This window comes from Epinephelus fuscoguttatus, linkage group LG19 (genome assembly GCF_011397635.1).
Source record: "Epinephelus fuscoguttatus linkage group LG19, E.fuscoguttatus.final_Chr_v1".
NCBI lineage: Eukaryota > Metazoa > Chordata > Actinopteri > Perciformes > Serranidae > Epinephelus > Epinephelus fuscoguttatus.
In genome coordinates, this window is record NC_064770.1 from 24479681 (window position 1) to 24498611 (window position 18931).

Sequence of the window (18931 nt, forward strand, 5' to 3'; positions counted from 1 at the left end):
TTTCCAGACCTAAATGAATGAATAAAATGAAAATAAAAATAAACCATTTCATTTGTGCGGTGAAAGTACGTGGGAGGACCGATGGAAGGTGATTGAGTGACTCTCTCTTCTCTATAATAGCAATTATTTAAAAAAAGAAAATTCTGGTACTCTTGTTTGAGCGACGCAGCTTTCATACAGCTTTGCACACACATTATTCTTAGATAGATTACTCACAGGGTCGCACAGAAATGCCACACATATGAAAGTGCAGGACCAGAGCTTTCCGAGGATACCACACACATCACTGTGCTGTCATCCCATCACGCTATAAATACAGATCAATTGTCTACAAAATAAAAACTTGACGAATTTCTTTACAATCCATTATACAGATCTTGTTATCAGTCACTTCATATAGTGAGGAATATCCTATCTTACCACGTCTTAGGCTTGCGTGTGTTTCTCCCTGTCTATCCACATTTGTAGTCCGGCTTTCAAGATGCAAATATCTCCATATTCTCCAGTTGTCACTCAATCAAACTTTGTATGACAAGACCAGCCACTTCACCTTTGAGCACCCAGACAACTGCAGCCTAATTATGCATGCGTGACAGGGCCGTAGTCACCATATACATTGAGGGGGACATGTCCCCCCAATATATAACTGAAACTGAAAAACAACAACAAAAAACGTTCAGGTCAGGTCAAAGAGCAGCACAGAGCACAGAGAAGTAAGTCAAGATCATGTCGACAAGAAAACGTCCAGAATTTTTTTTTTTTACTGCAAAGTGGCAAATATTATCTTGGAGGACATCATTGCACTTGGTTGACTATTTTTCTATTATCTTAGATGTAAATATTGCATGTTTATTTCAAATGAAACACATTTTTGACTTGTGAATGAGTCAATGGAATTTCTTGCAATAATGAAAAAATACTGGCAATCATGTCCGCCTGGCACAAACCACATGTTTTGGACAGCTGTGAAGTGACAGAATGTCCCAGCATCATGGTTCTTATATTGCCAGATTCCAGAGAGTCTCCCCTCCTCTTCATATATGGCAGAAGATATCAACTTCCAACTTGCTATGGTGAGATACATGTAAAAATGTAAGAATTTAGTAACACGGATTTGTTTTTTTTATTGATATAAAAATTAATATAACTGACAACTGACAGATGAAGAGAAGTACTTCCTGCTAAAGAATAAGTGGTTCAAACATAATTATAAATACCCACAAACAAAGTTTGGTGAAAGGCAATTACGCTTTAGTATTAAGTGGGAAGAGAAACATGATAAGATAGGATTAATCTAATATGATGTGTGTAGTTCTTTATAGATGTAGCCTCTTAATTTGGCTGTCAAAGTACACCAGACTGAAGGCTTTTGATATATAATTGACAAAAAATTCTGGCGGCATTTTGCTGCACTCCCCAGTTTTGTTTTTATACTGCCAATGCTGAAAGAAGACTTTGCACAATTCCTATTTAAAAATGTCTTCTCTATCTTTGTGCTGTATCAATGCAGTAATTTTATATGAATATGAAAGGCTGTATTTTATAGCACTGGAACTTTAATTTAAAATACGGTGGGAAAATATGGATCATGTATGAATGACATCAGCTGACAGGAAGTAAATATGGACCCAAGCTGTTTCCTAGCAGTGCAATGCCAGTAAAAAGGTCTGAGAGGGACCCAACTGCAGTCAAGATGGCCGACTAGGGCGCCGCCATATATCTAGTCTATACCGGAAAGTTGGAAAGTCCCAAGCGGAAGTTTCTTCTTCGTGTAATTTTTTGCTTATTCCGTGGCCATACTGATTAGCGGGTTGTGTTCAGAGAACGAGAGAACGGTAAGAAAAATAATCTTTTAATTATCACCCAACGAGTGTGGTATGGTTTCTAAGATGTAATTCGTGCTATTTACAAATGCGATGCATCGAAGAATTAGAGTGTCATGTCTCGTAAAGGCTGTTTCTCCGCTTGACTCGATGGTCTGGGCTAACGTTAGTTTAGCCAAAGAAAGTACGCAAAGTCGTATGGCAATTTTTTCAGCGTTTTTGGTGTGTGTATTACCCTATACACACACGCGCGCATATTTATTTCTCACATATATATGTATGTGTGTGTATAAATAGATACAAACAGTCAGTGTGGGTCAAAATGCCGTAACAGGCTGTTTTATTATGGTGGAGGGTCGCTAACATCAATTTAAAAAAGTTAAAAAAAAAAAGTCAAATATTTCGCTGCAGGTGGTGGTGGCACACCGGTCAGCAGGCTGGTGCACTGGCAGTATACTATATGTGAACAAAACAAGAAATAATTAAATGCCAAAACTAGAAAACAAAATAAACCCTCTTTACCCCAACAGAAACACACCCAAATTAATACCAGTGCCACAGCAAACCAGCAAGGATAACACCACAAATCGACAGGTGAACTCCCACTGCACCAGCTGCTCCTGTGACCAAAGGCCAACACCAGCTGCAGCACTACAACAAAAAAAACAGAGTTATAAGTTAGCCATGTACTCCAACTACTAAAAACAAAATCCAAATATAATAGTAGGCCGTAAACGGCAATCAGCACTTTCCCTGTAAATTTAACAGAGCACGTGTTAAATCTCAGGCTACAGACATGCAAACAATGGTTGATAATAAGGAGGCATTCTCATACCTTGCCCCTGGCACTACTGTAGGACTGTTAGGACCCTTTACAAAAAAAAGAATAAATTATTGGCAGACCCACATATTTACACAGTTTCTATATTTACATACTATATACAAATAAAATACCTCAGGGTGCAAAATATATATATATATATATATATATATATATATATATATATATATATAGTTGTGATCCTGGTCACATTATTATTACCATCAAGGAACATATCTGTTGCCCGGACATAGAACTGTTGGCTGTTGGACTCAGGCCGTGTTATTTGCCAAAGGAGTTTTCACATGCTATTATTATTATCCCTCCTCATCCTCATCCATCCTTCAATCATGTCACCATGGCGACACTTTGTTTTTTTACACTAGTATGTGTGCCACTGCTGTATATATTGTTGCATATATTCTATTGTATTGTAAAGATAGTTGTACATTTTATATTTCTCTATGTTAGATATTATACTACAGTCTTTGTTGAATAGAGCAACTGTAACACTAACAATTTCCCCGGGATCAGTAAAGTATTTTGATTCTGATTCTGATTCTGATATATTCTTTTCTTCCAGATGCACCCTTCTATAATTGAAACAGGCTGAAGTGCACAACCGTGTCGCCATCTGTGTTTGCGTGTCCTCTCTGCCCCAGATTGACTACCAAAAACGAAAGTGTCATCCAGAGGCACTTGGCGAATCATGAGGCAAATGCAGTGCATTTCAAGGGTATGTTCATCAAAACATCAAAAAAAAAAAAAAATCTGTGCACACCTGAGTGTGTGACAGGTGCGTCGGAGGAAAATTCAACTCGAAGAACAATTAGGGAGACTCCCGCACACTGTCTCGCTTTGTCTTGATTTATTGAATAAATGACGTTTCGGTCTGAACGACCTTCATCAGGTATACTTGCAGCCTGCAAACATTTCTACACATGTGCACGACTTAATGTAGCACTGTTATGTCTGTTGTATAACTCTACTTCCCTACCTCGTGCAATACTGTATGTTTACACTGTTTTTTTTTATCTCTATGCAATATTTATTCCACTGTGTATCGCACTGTAAAATCTCGCTGCTAATATTCTGTGCAATACGTAAATGTAAACATAGTTTACATTGCTTACATGGCTTAGTATGTACATTGCTTAGTATTTTTATTCTTAATGTTACACACCATGTGTGTATTGTACAACTCTGTACACAATTATCCTGCACATATATCCATATCTCTCCCATATATATATACAAGTGAAAGGTGTATATACTGTAAGTAGTCTTGTGTGTATAGCCCTGCCCATTTAGTACTTAATATTTTATATTTGTTATATTTGTATATCTTTGATTCTGATATGTATATACAAATGTTCTGATTTTTAGCTTAATTTTATAAGTATCCTACTGTCACTTTCTCCTTCCTATCTGTACAGCTTGAGCTGCTGTGACATGATTGAACTCAGTAAAGACGTTGTTTACAAAAAAGAGAACTCCAAGTGAAGTTATTATTGCCAGTATGATAGTGTAATATTGTGTTTTATTGGATTCCAGAAATAAAATAGAATTAACAGAAGACTGACAATAGGAAAATATAATTATTGCATTCATTTAATAGCTAAACTGGATAATGAACACATCTCTAGACCCAGGAAATACCTGTTCTGTTGCAGTAACAAATGTCTGGCGCCATTGTGTTGTCCATGATGTCCCCGCTCATCCCTGAAGATCCCTGGTGGATGAAAATACAACCAGCAGGATTGAAGTCATTTCTCTAAGCTGCTCTTCTGTGCCTTTGAACAAACGGGGTGTGGGGAGCTGTGTCTGCACAGTGTTTGAATGATATTTGTAGCAGAGGCAGATTAATACACCATGAATCTACAACAATTTTCCTTCCTCCCCAGCAGACTGCAGCATAAAACAACACACTTGCCACCACAGACTGATAAAACATCTGCAGCATCTTACTACAGATGTCAAGAGATCTGAGCTTCCTTAAGAAAAGAGGTGGCTCTGCCCTTTTTTGTAGAGAGCGTCTATGTGTAGGGACCAGTCCAAATTATTATCCAGGTGTACACCTAGATACTTATGACTTGGCACCACCTTGATGTCCATCCCACAGGTATTCACTGGCTGAAGAGGGGGCTTGGACCCGCAGAAATCTATAATCATTTCCTTGGTCTTTGAGGTGTTCAGTAGGAGACAGTTCTTGTGACTCCAGTCACTGAAGGCTTTTATCAGTTCTCTGTATTCAGATTCCTGCCCATTCCTGATACATGCCACAATGGCAGTGTCGTCCGAGTATTTCTGGATGTGGCAGGACTCAGAGTTGTATTTGAAGTGTGCTGTGTCCAGTGTGAACAGGAATGGAGCCAGGACAGTCTCCTGTTGAGCCCCCGTGCTGCTCATTAATGTTCCAGAAGCACAGTTCCCCAACCTGACATACTGTGCACTTCCTCTCAGGTAATCTGTGATCCAGGAGATAAAGGAAGGATCATATGATTAATGCATAATGTCTGGGCAGTACAACCCTTACACTGTACCACCAATGATTTACAGTGCTTTCTTTTTTACTGTTAACATAAATTAATGTTAACCATATGCTAATGTGAAAGTAAGTATGACATTTGTTGTGACCATGTGTGCATGTTGCAACTGCAGCCTAATCTGAAAGTGCTGTTTATTTGGTTGTGTAAATTCTCATTTTTTATTAAATCTCAGTTTATTTAATCTGAGAATTCAGTTTATTTAACTTTAGTTATTCTTCAGTCCTATTGTGAATGTGTGTGTGTGTGTGTGTGTGTGTGTGTGTGTGTGTGTGCATGTGTGTGGCCACCACCACACAAACATAATATTTACATTCGTATTCATAACGTTGATATTAAAGTTAAATCCATGAAACGTTAGCATTATAACTTAGTGATATTATTGTAGGCTTTTAACTAACTTCTGAGTTTTACAGTAGCCTATAAAGTCGTGGCGAGACAATTAACTAGTCACTTATACCATTACGATAAACATGTAACTGCACAAAATGCATAAAATTATTTTATGTGTAAACGTACGTGTTTTTTTAAGTTTTTATTTTTGTTTTAGCTCGGTCATATTTTCGGGATCGAGCGGCGATTAACCAACTTCCGGTTGTGACTTCCGGCATGGATTGGATGTATGGCGGCGCCTTGTCGGCCATCTTGACTGCAGCAAGGTACTCTTGAAAGGTCTATAAAGACAGAAAATGCAGACACAGAGAGGAAGATTAAGAAAAACTGACCAATCAGAGTAGACCAGGCTATTTTGAGGGGTTCTTAAAGAGACAGGCACTGAAACGGAGCGTTTCAGAGAAAGAGTGAATACAGGTATATGCAGGTAGACAGTACCAGGGGAAAAAATGTTTTTTGAACTTTTAAGTATTTAAACACGTTTTAATATAAACCCAAAATATGAACCCAAGTGTGAACCTGAAATAGATTTGGGACCTTTAACGTGGCTTTTCCATTAGTAACCCAATCTGAAGGCCATCTCTTTAAAGAGGGCTCCTCCTGTGTCAAAATCTACATTTAAGACCTTCATCAGGCTGAGTGTGTGCACAATGCAGGTTTGTCATGTGGCCATGACACATATATCAAACCACATCTCACTGAATACAATATTTTGTCCCAGTATGTTCAACATGATTTCACCTTGTTTATCTCTCAGTCAAATTATTATTTCTGAGTATTACTAACCACACATCAGACATTTTCCTCCTTTCCTATATTGCTCCATTGCCTATATGCACAGAGATGATGGTAAACGTCCTGCTGCTTCTCACAGAAAATGTTATTCATATTAGGCAATAACAGGCTGATGATGAAGCTACTTGTGGTTTCCCGATGACAATGACACAAATCTCTCCGCATTTTGACCTTTATTCATAACTTTTAAGCGTTTCATATATTTACACTTATTGTGTCATGTTACTAAAAACACACTGAAATGTCTCATGCTTTTGAAAATCCATAGTATTACCATTTAGCGGCAAAATACAGAAAAATAAGTAGGAACTAAGTCTTGAGGAAGTGCAGTACACCCACTTCCCATGTTGTCACCCATTTAGACAGCCTCATGCGAGGAATAATGAGATCATTCACACGTTGTCAAAACTCAGACATGGACCGGGTGTTTTGGTGTTCTCTCCTGCTCTCCTGCCTGCCTGTAATAGGTAAGATGTCTTTGTTATGTCTTTATATGTAGATTCGTCCTGTGTTTTGAAGAAGTTCATTGTTCCACATAAGCAATAAGAATATAAGGCACCACAGCTTTGGTCCAACAATAGCTCTGTGGTCTCTGTGAAATATTTTGGGCTGGAAGACACTGAATGTTACAGCCTACCTTTTACATTTTTTTGTCTATTCATTTCAGAGAGCATGGAAAAATGCTGCTTGTCACAGCCGGACAAGGTGATCTGGAAGAAAACAGGACATAGTGCTGATCTTCATTGCACCGTCAGATCACATTGTCTAGCCGATGGCTTTCATTATGAGTGGTTCGTATTCAAGACAAACGAACATTTTTGTCTCAACCTCACCAACCCTGCCAAGTACATCTTAAACAAAGCATCTTTACACATTAAATCGCTTCAAGTTAACGACAGCGGGATCTACTACTGTGCTGCAGCATCAAGTGGAAGCTCAGCATCTGGTGCCCAGCATGTGGGGAACGGTACGACTCTTGTAGTGAGGGGTAAGAGTCTGATTTTAAATGTGAGGCACAGCTGTTTGGATGTGTTGATTAAGATAATCAGGAGAGACCTTTTTTTCTTTTGTTTTCAGGACAAGATAAAACAATGCCGAAGGACATTGTTCTGTGGTTGTCGTTTGTCCTCTTGGCCATTTACACCTTGGTAATAGTGACACTTATACTAAAGAAGGTAAATTACTTAGATGTGTTTATTTTAAATGTAATGTGTTAAGATCTATCAGAGTTCGTGCAAGCAAAACTGAAAACTGATAATGCACTGATGTGAAATCTGCTCCTCTCTGTTACAGTATGGCTGCAAGATGAGCGGAAAGACGGACAGCACTGACAAGGTTGTAGATAACCTTCTGATTTTCTCTTATAGTTTGTGTTTGATGTGTTTACTAAATGGGGAAAAGCCAACAGAAGCAAAAAGAGGAACGGGAACCAGGGGCTCTGTAAATCAGCTAGAAAAGGCTCTTGCAACACCCCAAGTGATAAGCAGCAGTTGTCTGACCTTTCTTAAAAAGAAAAAAAAAACAGGAAGAAGAATTGAACATCTCTGTTTAATAACCAATTTCTCCTGAACTTTCCAAACAGAGAATCTCAATGAAAACAGTACAATTCCGTGACGTGCTGCAAGAAATGAACAGTAAGGGAAAGCTGGGCAGAGGCAAAAAAACAGCCAGCAGACACCGTCCTGAAGCTGAGGTAAATCTGTTGCAGCACACTATGGTTAGATTTATCAACAGACAGATTGAGTAAGCAGGAAACTTCTGCATAGCTTGTTTCACAGCATGTTTTACCCTCATTTTTTATACAGAGTTTGATCTTGTTGCAGGCTTCGAGAACTGAGTTCAACAACTCCGCTGAAGACATCTATCAAAACGTCTAAGTATCATTCAAGGATATTAAATGACAGACTCAGAGGTCCATCATTTGGACTAAGAGGAAGTTCCACGGCCATGTAACCCCTGATGAAGGACGCTGTTGACATGAGCAAATCATAAAGGGCTGCAAGTTAGTTGTGTGCTCGCTCACTCACTTGCTCACTAGTTTTATTTATGTTCTGTTGATTGTTATTAATATGTGAGCATCTTCAACCATTTCAAAACCAGGACAGTGTTTACACGGAGAAGACAGACAGAAAAATGTAGCTGAGTCAAACCATTTTAATTCATCAATTTAATGTCTCCCATAAAAGCAGAGTGATAGAAAAATAACGTGCGCTGTACTTTCAGGAATAGAGAGTAAAAAGCAGCACACGTGATTCACATTTTCAATACAAAGGTCATGTCATTCAGAAGTGAAAGTGGAAATCAGAAGTGTGCAAGAGTGCAAATAAGGCTTCTTTGAGGACAGTGTCAGTTCTCTGGAGAGGATTCAAGGTAATATCTTGATAATACCATGTCAAAATCATCTCATTATTAAGCAAGACTTTACTCAAAAAATAAGGAAAGCACAAACTTGTATCAACATTCTGGGCATAGGTATATACAAACACATGTTTTTCTACAAAAAAAAAAAAAAAGTAATGACAAGAGAGGCACATTACAAGTAACTAATAATACACAAATACATATAGTAGACAAAGTCACATCAAGCAAGGAAAGGTTGTATTTTTGGTGCTGGAGTGGTTTTTGTTCTGAAAAATCATCATCAGCTGACAATAAAACTTTACATTAAGGCATTAGGCTAGGTTATATTCTGTACAATGACCCCCATGAATATCTGTTCGCTGTAATTCCCACAGCAATAATCCCGCCAGCTAACATTAGAATTTACTCATACACAAAGTCAAAGTGGATGTTTACATGTACTGTGTGCATTTCTTTACACATTAAAAGCTGTGATATCAAGTTTTGGGCTTATACCATTCACTCAAACATCCTTAGTTCAGAGTCTGTGTGAATTATTCCCTTTCTGCCTCCTGTTTTGTTTCTGTCTACTGTAACTTTAAAGGGATAGTTTGGATTTTTTGAAGTGGGGAAGCAGGCTGGAGTCTGATATAGAAGGGTCAGCCACAGAACGCATTTTTGCCCACCTAAATTAAGTCCAACCTTAAAAAAGAAGACAAAAAAATCATTGTCAGTTTAAGTGTACACTATGTTGAGAGTATTTTCAGTGCTTTGCTTTTTTGTCAGGAAAAGCCATTAACAGCTTCAGTCCATCTATGCTCTCGTCAACGCCACCAGACTCCATTGACAAAAACAGTCATTTTAGCTCACTGAACACAGAAGCTGCTGGTCTACCGCTGCCTCCATCAGTTAGTTAGTTTGCGTTATTGTGTGACTTTGGTGAGTCTGAACTAAACCTTTTAAATGCTGAAGTCACACAATCCAACAAACAAAATAACTGACTGAGGCAACGGTAGATCAGCAGCTCCTGTGTTCATCAATGTTAAATCACTGTTTTTCTCAATGGAGTCTGGCTTGACTGATGCTGATTTTTGATTGATTTTTGACCCCTCCTCAGCAGACTGCTTAACTTCCATGTCAGACTCCTGCCGGCATCTACTGTATTTAATATACTGTGTATGTATAAGTACCCCATAAAACCCCACTTTAAAAAATCGGAACTATCACTTTGAGATTGTAAGCCAATGAAGTTGACTCAAAACATTTGAGATCCTATGTTACATCCAGTGAAAAGCTACACACAGTGCAACTGTTCAGCGCCAGTTTCAGAGTGACGCAGTCATTTTCATGGCCAGTGCTCACACTGTGTAAGTAGCAAATGTACTTGCAGCCTTCACTCAGATTGTGTGCTGTTTAACTAGCAAAAATGTAGCTGGACACGCCCTAAATGCACTTCTACCATGCACTATAGATAATTTAAAGAGGGCCTTTAAAGAAGTATTTCGCCACTGGAAAGATTGTCTTTTCATAAAATGCATCAGAAAGACGTAAATGCTTTTGAAATTTGTGCTACATGACAGGAGAAAACAAAGAAAAGCACTGTGGCATTCACCTTTGCTCAGGCGGTAGAAAACCTACAACTACCAGAAGGCACTGCGCCGCACCAGACTAATAAACACTCCCACTTGTAGATGACGCAAATCTGGAATTACAGTTAAACAGTAAGCTAAAACATGTTTCTAGAACATTTTAGGCGAGAAATAGGCAACGCAGTGTCAGCGTGTGTTTTCTCTGGGTACTCCGGTTTCCTCCCACAGTTCAAAGACATGCAGGTTAATTGGTGACTCTAAAGTGTCCATAGGTGTGAATGGTTGTCTGTCTCTATGTGTCAGCCCTGCGATAGTCTGACGTCCTGTCCAGGGTGTACCCTGCCTCTCACCCAATGTCAGCAGGGATAGGCTCCAGCCCCCCCGCGGCCCCTAACAGGGTAAGCAGTTAGAGAATGAATGATAAATGCCGAGTTTTACCATTTGATCGGAGTTTGGTCTGAGTTTGAGAGAGACTGGGCAATGTTTAGATTAGGTTCAATTACATATATATGTGTAATTGAACCTACCCACGTTGTTGTTGTGATACAAGGCTGGTTGAAAATCAACGAAGTATCCCTTTAATGTTACTCAAGTAGAGGTTAAAATTTGCAGTAAAACAAAAGCATAAGGCCACACAGAATGTGACTTAGTGTACTCTGGAGTATGGCTTGAGCTAAAGCCACATTTTGTCATTACAGCAAAGATGTGATGATGAAATTAGACTGTGCACTGGCAACAGCAGGTGTCACTCAACCAACGCGAGGCCAATTTCATTGAATTAGTAGCTTGCAGTATGAGATAATGTCCACTCGCTCATTTTGACATGATCACGTATCAACACAAACACCACACTTGCGACACATACGTGACCCAACAAGAGTGCTGTAGGACTCGCAAAGGTATCTTCAGTTTTTGAGTGACACTCATTTGTGACGTGTGATGCAGTAAGCAGTGCTCAAGAGGTATATTTTTGAAACGGGGCCCTGATCCACATCTCCAGCAGCTACATATTGCTACAAACGTTGATTAAAAAGTCCAAGTAATATTCTACATCTTGTACCTAGCTTGCTGACACCATATGGTGTGATAGTGACAGTCATTTAATTAAGTTCAGCTTCTGTTTTGGTTCAAGAGCTCTGCCCTTTAGCTGCCACAGCTATTTCTTTAATTGGATGTTACTGTTATAATTAATAAAAGACACCCACTCTTAATTCCCACTGCCAGGATGTGTCACCTTTGTTTCGCTTGACTGTTTCAGGATGCAGCACGACAACTTCTGTGTCAGCTCTCTAATTTACATTCAGCTTTGATGTTTAAACAAGAGCAGCTTCGAATGATTTTCCACGCGCCCTCTGAGGACAGCCGTCACACAGGATGTTCCTGCTAATTAGCTGCTGAGGTTAGTGACTGGACAAAGTGTCTGACATGTAACACACGCTGGGATTTTGTTTAAGAAGAGGATTTCAAGGAATGTAAGACATGATCCCTGCTATGTCAGATCCAGTTATCCAGGAAGTGTGTGACAGGACAGATTCTGTACTCTTTATACAGATTATTATTTCCTTCAAACATACAAAAATGTACTCATTATTTTCAACATAATCTCACACTTTGCAAAAAAAAGAAGTTCCCCAAATCCCATCTGAAGAACCAGTTTCCTTCGACTGCTGGAAATACTGCAGTTAGCCGTCAATGTACTTCGTGTCCACTGTGTGACTGTTGCGTATGGAAAAAGGCCTCCAAGCGAGGGCTTTCAGACCAGCGACACACAGGGGCACCAGGCACACCAAGTAGAACATGACACTGTGGAGGCTCTCCAAGGCACTGTAAACAAGGAGGTATGAAATAGATTTGTTTATGGCTACAGTGATTGAGGCATCACCATTTGACCGGTTGCTAAATGAGGTAACAATGATACAGTATACGTTACAATCTGAGCATGTTAGGCAGACGTGATGTGTTTCTCAATGTTTTTAAGCAAAGACCTTCTTTTAGCTTTTTTTAACCATTCCAGTTGTTGTTTATCACACTTGTGCTAATGTAATATAACTATCTGACTCCAAAGCTCAGAGTTTATGAAACTTTATTACCAATGACCTTTAAAATGAAAGGCCACCTCTAAATCACTGACATTTATTCATTCGTAGATAAACATGATGGGGAAAAGAAACGGTTTCTGAGCATTAAACGTTTACATACAGTAGTTAAAGCTGAAGTCATCACTATGACATTGTGGTAGTTCTTCTTGGATCCAAATGCTGATCGTAATATAGTGTATGAGTAATAACTACAATAAAACAGCTACCAGCTGTAATCACAGGGATCTCAGCAGTTATGACTTGAAACTATTGAGATTAATTAACTTAAAATGGTGCACAGTAGTGGTTCTGCACACTTACAGTACATTGCTACTGTTCATTTTCAAAAGCATAGTCTAAGTTGGTTCCCATAACTTTGGTGTTTTTCAACCTGGACCCCACTGTCACATGTTTTTGTGTCTACATGACTGACGGGAACAATTTTTGAAATCGGTCCAGTATTGAGGGAGAGAGCTGTGGCGAAAAAGGCTGCTGTAACCACGTCAGGCATTTATGTACCATCAATTTAAGTCTACTACAAGTGCTTGTTTTTGCCACTGACAGGCTCAGATTGTCACTCGAAGTGTCTGACAACATTATGGAAAGGATCATTCAAGAGGTAATTTTTTGTTAAAGAGTGAGATCCTTTCTGTTGACCAAAAACAGCCCAGAAATCAGTATCACCGAACCCACCAAACTCCATTAAATTAAATAGCAAATTTATCACTGCAGGGCACGCTTCATTCAAAAGCGACAAAAACAAAATGAAACTCAACAAAGACATATTTCTACGTCTTTCCACTTTCCCAACAATTAGCAACTCTGGTTTGGTTGAAACCTGTATTTCACCCAGTTGTGAGTGTGATGTAAATGTGAAAATATGCTGACTCGATACAAGCTAAAATTAGTGTTTATTTAAATGGAGTCTGGTGGGTTTGAGAACAGTGGTTTTAGGCCTCTGGCTAAACATAAAGGATCGCACTCTTTAACAAAAAGGTCTGTTTCTGTAAGGATCCTTTCCATATTGTTGTCAGGCACTTAAAATAATAATAATCTGAGCCTGTCAGTGATAACAACAAACACTTTTAGCCTGTTTCCCTGCTGCCAGCTGCAGCTCTCTCTCTCAATACTGGACCAACGTAAAAGAAATGTTGTTCCCATTTTTTGTCACTTAGACACAAAAATATAAGAAAATAGGGTCCAGGTTAAAAAATACTTAACGTTTCCCTTTATGGGATAGATACATTTCTTAAAGCCTGTTGTAAAATAAAATGGCAAGATGCCCATTTGTACAGTGAAACAGTTTCTGCTTGCTGTGATTATTCCCTGTTCATGCTGGCTGTGAAGAAATGAATTCCTAACTTAGCTCCAAAATCCACAGTCTTCCTGCTGTGCCAAAATATATTCCTAAATTAATCAGAAGTTTTTATGAGATTTGAGTTAGTCAAATAATATGGATAACTTACGAAGTCAAAGTCAACTTGGTGACGTATTTTAGCACATATAGAAAGAACTGTGGATTTTGTTTCCTATCACTTACATTGGAAATGCACTAGAGAGGGATCTCTTGGAAGTATGAACAGGAAGAATAGTTACAGCAAGCGAAACCCTGTTACTGTGTTCATACTGGCACCTGACTCTTCTCTTAAGACTGACCTGAAAAGTTGCTTTCCACCCATCACAAATTTATTCACTTAAAGTTTTTTTCATACTGTAGTGGCATGAATTGAAACTAAGGGCTGTGTAGAGGGAACAACATCAAACTGAACACTTTAGGCATGCTCGTGGAAATAATTGTTAGTAATATAAAGTATAAACCATTTATGAAGTATGCAGACCCAAGGGTCAACCAAAGTGGATGAAAGGTAAGGTGAAGAGTTAGAAAAATGTGTTTTCATATGTGTGGTTCTTTCGTTTGGTCAGACTTTTTGGTTCGGCTCAAGTTTTGACCTATAAAGGAACAGTTTAAAAGATTTAGAAGGATTTAATTCCTTCAGTATTCTTTGTTCAGGAGGTTTTTACCCAGAGGCAAACTATCCGTAGATGTCTCTTCCTCTCCAAAACGAACGGACCGGGAGTTTCATGTTACATACCAGTGCTTCTCAAAGGCTGTTTGTTCTGTATGTTGCAGACGGTCCACTAGCCCTGCACCTGCTAATGTGTGCTCACCTACTTGCTACTGTAAAAACATGGCAATGCAACATGGTTCAACACTTGACCGTTTAGTGAAGAAGAAGCAGGAAACTCTCTTTACCTTGGATCTGAATACTTCCCCGCTTCCTTCAGCTGTTCATATCCAAACTGGTTGAGGATATTAACCACTATCATGGGGGCCAGAGACTGAGCCGGCTTAGTGAACAGAGCATTCGTCCCAAAGACCATTGAGGAGAGAGGGGAACTGTGGAAGGGGGGATAAAGAAGAAAACATGACACAATATTATATCACCAGTCAAATAAATACAGCTGTGCATTTAGCACTGGTTACAAATTCCCTTTTTCAGGTTTAAAGACAATGCTGCATCAAAGTGCAAACACACCAGGTGATGTGCTGTAAATTTGGATGGAAAGAATTAGTGGAAATGTGCTGATAATCGTATTTGTTTTACCTGCGCTTGTACTTCTGCAGGTCTGTGTCAATGATGTCAGCCACAGGCAAGCTAAAAAGACTGAAGGTAGCTTGGGTTAGGACCCTGCATAGGAGATACAGAGAGAGAGAGAGAGAGAGCATGTATAATCCAATCAAGATGGTGTTACTGTATAGTGTTAAAGTGAAAGGATGTTGGATCAAATGTCTTTTAACCTCTTACATGTTAACGGTGAGGAAAAATGCCAGGACATAGTGGTGCTGAGGACCGAGTGCGAGCATGACAGCCGCCATTCCAGCCTCTATGTAGAAAGTGTAAAGTATGATCCTGTAGTAGCCAAGATCATGGAGTAGTCTCTGACAGCTCAACACTAACAGCTGGGATGGAGACAAGGGGTCAGGAACAAGGCATAAATATAAAGAAGCATTGGTATGTTGGAGGTGCGTTCAGGTGCTTGTGCAGAGCTCTGAAATCTGAGTGAGTTTGAGAGTGGACTGCAAGAAAGCACTGTATTAATGAGCTGTGTTGTAAGTAACAGTCAGGACAAAAGAACGCCACTGAGGGAAAATACCTGTGGACAGATGAATCCCGCTCCGTACATGACGCTCTTGGCGAGCGACGGAAGCACATCTGGAGGAATCAGGTGCTCAGCAAATATCATTGTAAAATTATTAAAGAAGTGTAACATGAAAACCTGGAAGAAGTTCATGCACACGAACAGCTGGAAGTCCCTGTTGCTGAGAATTTGCCAAACCAAAGTTTTTAAAGTGGAGAAGGAAAATGCTGACTGATGGGAGGTCTGATCAGAAGACTCCATCTCCTCCGATTCAGACACTTTGCTATCAAAGCGGCTCTCACTGTGGAAGCCCGTGTAGAGCATGCAGCCACAGCTCAGGACGGCAATCAGCACTGTGAAGGCTTGGAAAGACGCAAAGTCCTCCATGTTTTTGGACAGGACACCACAGAAGAGGACGCTGGAGGAGCCAATGAGAGAAGCCACCTGGGGAATAAAAGGGAGGGGATATTAGATAGTCAGAGAGTTCCCCTTTTGGCTTAGGGGCACACAGAAGACAGATGGCAGAAGTGTTTGGTGTTTACCTGGTTGTACTTTATAAGCCTTAGTCGGCTCTGATGTTGGCCAGAAATCTCTGCAAACAACGAACATTGTGCCAGCAGCACAAAAGTCAGCATGCCGTCAAAAGCACAAAGTGTCACAGCCAAGTGTAAGCCACTCAGCCAGTCGCCGGGGGCGTACGTCCGCCATGGGAACCAAGCTAGAAGAAAAGCCAGTGAGTAGAAGGGAGCACCATACAGGATGGAGAGACGTCGCTGAGAGCAGCAGGGCACCTTGGAGTTATCTTGCAGGTAGCCGAAGAGAGGGTCATTGACTGCATTCCACACCATGTACACCACCTGTGGAGACAGTGTGATTCACTGAAACTGTTTTAAATAATGCTGAGAAGGGTTCATTGATGAAACAATCGACAGAAACACTGATTATTCATTTAACTAATTTGTCATCCAAATATGCATTCTAGCTTCTAAAATGTGAAGATGTGCTGCTTTTCTTTGATTAACATGAAGATTGAGTATCTCAAGGTTTTCTGAATTTGATGCCTGCAACACCTTAAAAAAAAGTTGTGATAGGGGCATGTTTCCCACTGTGTTACATCACCTTTACTTTTAACAATACTCAGTAAGTGTTTGGGAACTGAGTAATTTTTGATTTTATTTCCCCCATACTCGCTTTAAATACAACTTTATTTGCGCAACAGTCCGGGGTCTCTGTTGTCATATTTTGTGCTCTGTAATGCACCACACACACTGGCCATGGGTAACTTGCACATCTGTGAAGGCCCCATGAATGTTAAAAGGCACATACGGGTTTTTGAGCAGCAGATGTTGACATCCAGACAACATCTTTTTCAGGGACGTCCCCGCTTGTTCCATGCAGCAACATGATGCCAACGTACATTAGGCACATGTTACAACAGCGAATATACCGCCATACCATCACAGATGTTGGCTTTTTAACTTTGCGCTATTAACAATCTGGATGGCCCTTTTCCACTTAAACCCAGAGGACGTGACGTCCATGATTTCCAGAAACAATTTGAAACGTGCACACTTTTCCACTTTGTGTTAGTGCACCTCAGATGAGCTTGGGCCTAGAGAAGTCAGCAGCGTCACTGGATGTTATTGATGTATGGCTTTCACTTTGCATCTGTAGATGCAGCGATGAATTGCATAGACTGATAATGGTTTTCCAAAGTGTTCCCTAGCACAGCCATCCATCCATTTTCATCCGCTTATCCGGGGCCAGGTCACGGAGGCTGCAGGCCAAGCAAAGCACCCCAGATGTACCCTCTCCCCAGCAACGCTTTCCAGCTCTTCCTGGGGGATCCCAAGGCGTTCCCAGGCCAGATGAGATATGTAATCCCTCCAGCATGTTCTGGGTCTGCTCCAGGGCCTCCTACCAGTGGAACATGCCTGAAAAACCTCCAACAGGAGGCGCCCAGGACGCATCCTGATCAGATGCCTGAACCACCTCAACTGACCCCTATCGACGCGAAGGAGCAGCGGCTCTACTCTGAGCTCCCCCCGGATGTCCAAGCTCCTCACCCTATCTCTAAGGCTGAGTCCAGCCCATGTTGTAATATCCTTTAGACAATCATGTTGGTTTTTAAAGCAGTGCTGCATGAGAAGTCAAAGGTCACATGCATTTAATATTAGTTTTCATCCTTGCCCCTCGGATTCTCTGAATCTTTTGATGGTATTCTGGATTGCAGGTGGTGAAATCCTAAATTCTATGCAATTGTGCATTGAAAAACATTGTTTTTAAACTGTCTGACTATTTGCCCATGCAGTTATTCACTTGTGGACAGCTGAGCCTTTCGAGGATGCCCCTTTCATACCCCAAAATCATGCTTAAATCTGTTACCAAACCTGTATACCTGTGGTATGTTCTTTTGCGTCTCCCAGTCCCAACTTTTTTGGAACATGCTGCGGGCATCAAATTCAGACCGAGTGTGTGTTTACAAAAAAACAATGCAGTCTATCAGTGTGAGCATCAAATATCTTGTCTTTGCATTGTATTCAATTGAAAATAGGTCAGAAAGGATTTGCAACTGGGGCTGTATACTGACATACATCTGCATGCAAAGAACAGCACTAAGTCAAGGAAACGTACTCACCTGTGATTGGTGGAATGCTCCCTCTGATATCTTGTACTTATTGAGAAATAGTTTGACATAGTAGAAGCTGAATATGTTGTTTATCATGCTGGCTCCCAGTGTGGTCATGGCATATGACACAGCCGCCCAGTCCAACCTTAAGGTCCTCAGGTGTCGGACTACACTCATCCTTCCTGGGGCAAGTTTCTCCAGGCAGCTCAGGTAACAACGAAGTTGATGTTAACTTGGTAACGTAGCTAGGTATAACTAGCTGGAGTGCGGCAATATCCTGGCTTGGAATAACTATGTAACGCTGTTGTTGTTTGGCATTGCTAAAAGTATTGCTAGTGAAGTTGTCAGCACTCCAGAACAAAGAAAGCGGTCAGTATTTAGCTTGTCCTTGTTCCAGCTGTCTCATTTTCACGATGTCCGCATGTCACGATGTCACTTCAGGTTAGGACACTTTGTGAATGTTCATTGAAGCTGTGGGGTATCAAAAAATTTAACTGGAAACCTGTCAAACCCGATTTCTGTGCCGGCTACGCGGAACAGGGCGGGGCTTGTTGATAACAAACATCTGATTGGTCGGGAGAGTTCTTTGGCTCTACTTGCTGCTTCGTGATTGGTCGATAAAACGGCTGTCAACGGAAGCAGGAAGTTACGACAAAGAAAACATTTTTAAAATATATTTAACTTTTGCTGTAGAGTTTAGTTTGTAAACTGAACTAAAAGCTACTTTGAATATTGAATATTTGTTAAAATAAAAAAAAAGTTAAAAGTTGTTTTCCT

General features: G+C 40.2%; 2 protein-coding genes across 4 annotated transcripts; one reads left to right on the forward strand and one right to left on the reverse strand.

Annotated features, from left to right (window-relative positions):
- Positions 1–5691: 5691 nt before the first annotated feature.
- On the reverse strand, positions 5692–18669 carry mfsd13al (major facilitator superfamily domain containing 13a-like). 2 transcript variants are annotated; one of them, XM_049561919.1, is made up of 7 exons: positions 18164–18669; positions 16068–16382; positions 15541–15969; positions 15192–15346; positions 14991–15074; positions 14639–14782; positions 5692–5863 (listed from the first exon to the last, which is right to left on the reverse strand). In XM_049561919.1, exons 1-7 carry the CDS (start codon positions 18329–18331, stop codon positions 5770–5772), a joined length of 1389 nt encoding a protein of 462 aa, XP_049417876.1. In that variant the 5' UTR covers positions 18332–18669; the 3' UTR covers positions 5692–5769. The 2 variants fall into 2 exon arrangements, with proteins under 2 accessions (XP_049417876.1, XP_049417875.1); XM_049561918.1 differs by lacking the exon at positions 5692–5863 and adding an exon at positions 9355–12130.
- Positions 6732–9218, forward strand: si:ch211-139g16.8 (immunoglobulin superfamily member 6). Of its 2 annotated transcripts, none has more exons than XM_049561920.1 (6): positions 6732–6844; positions 7045–7365; positions 7455–7552; positions 7671–7712; positions 7960–8070; positions 8201–9218. In XM_049561920.1, exons 1-6 carry the CDS (start codon positions 6748–6750, stop codon positions 8252–8254), a joined length of 723 nt encoding a protein of 240 aa, XP_049417877.1. In that variant the 5' UTR covers positions 6732–6747; the 3' UTR covers positions 8255–9218. The 2 variants fall into 2 exon arrangements, with proteins under 2 accessions (XP_049417877.1, XP_049417878.1); XM_049561921.1 differs by having other exon boundaries at positions 7045–7344.
- Positions 18670–18931: the final 262 nt, after the last annotated feature.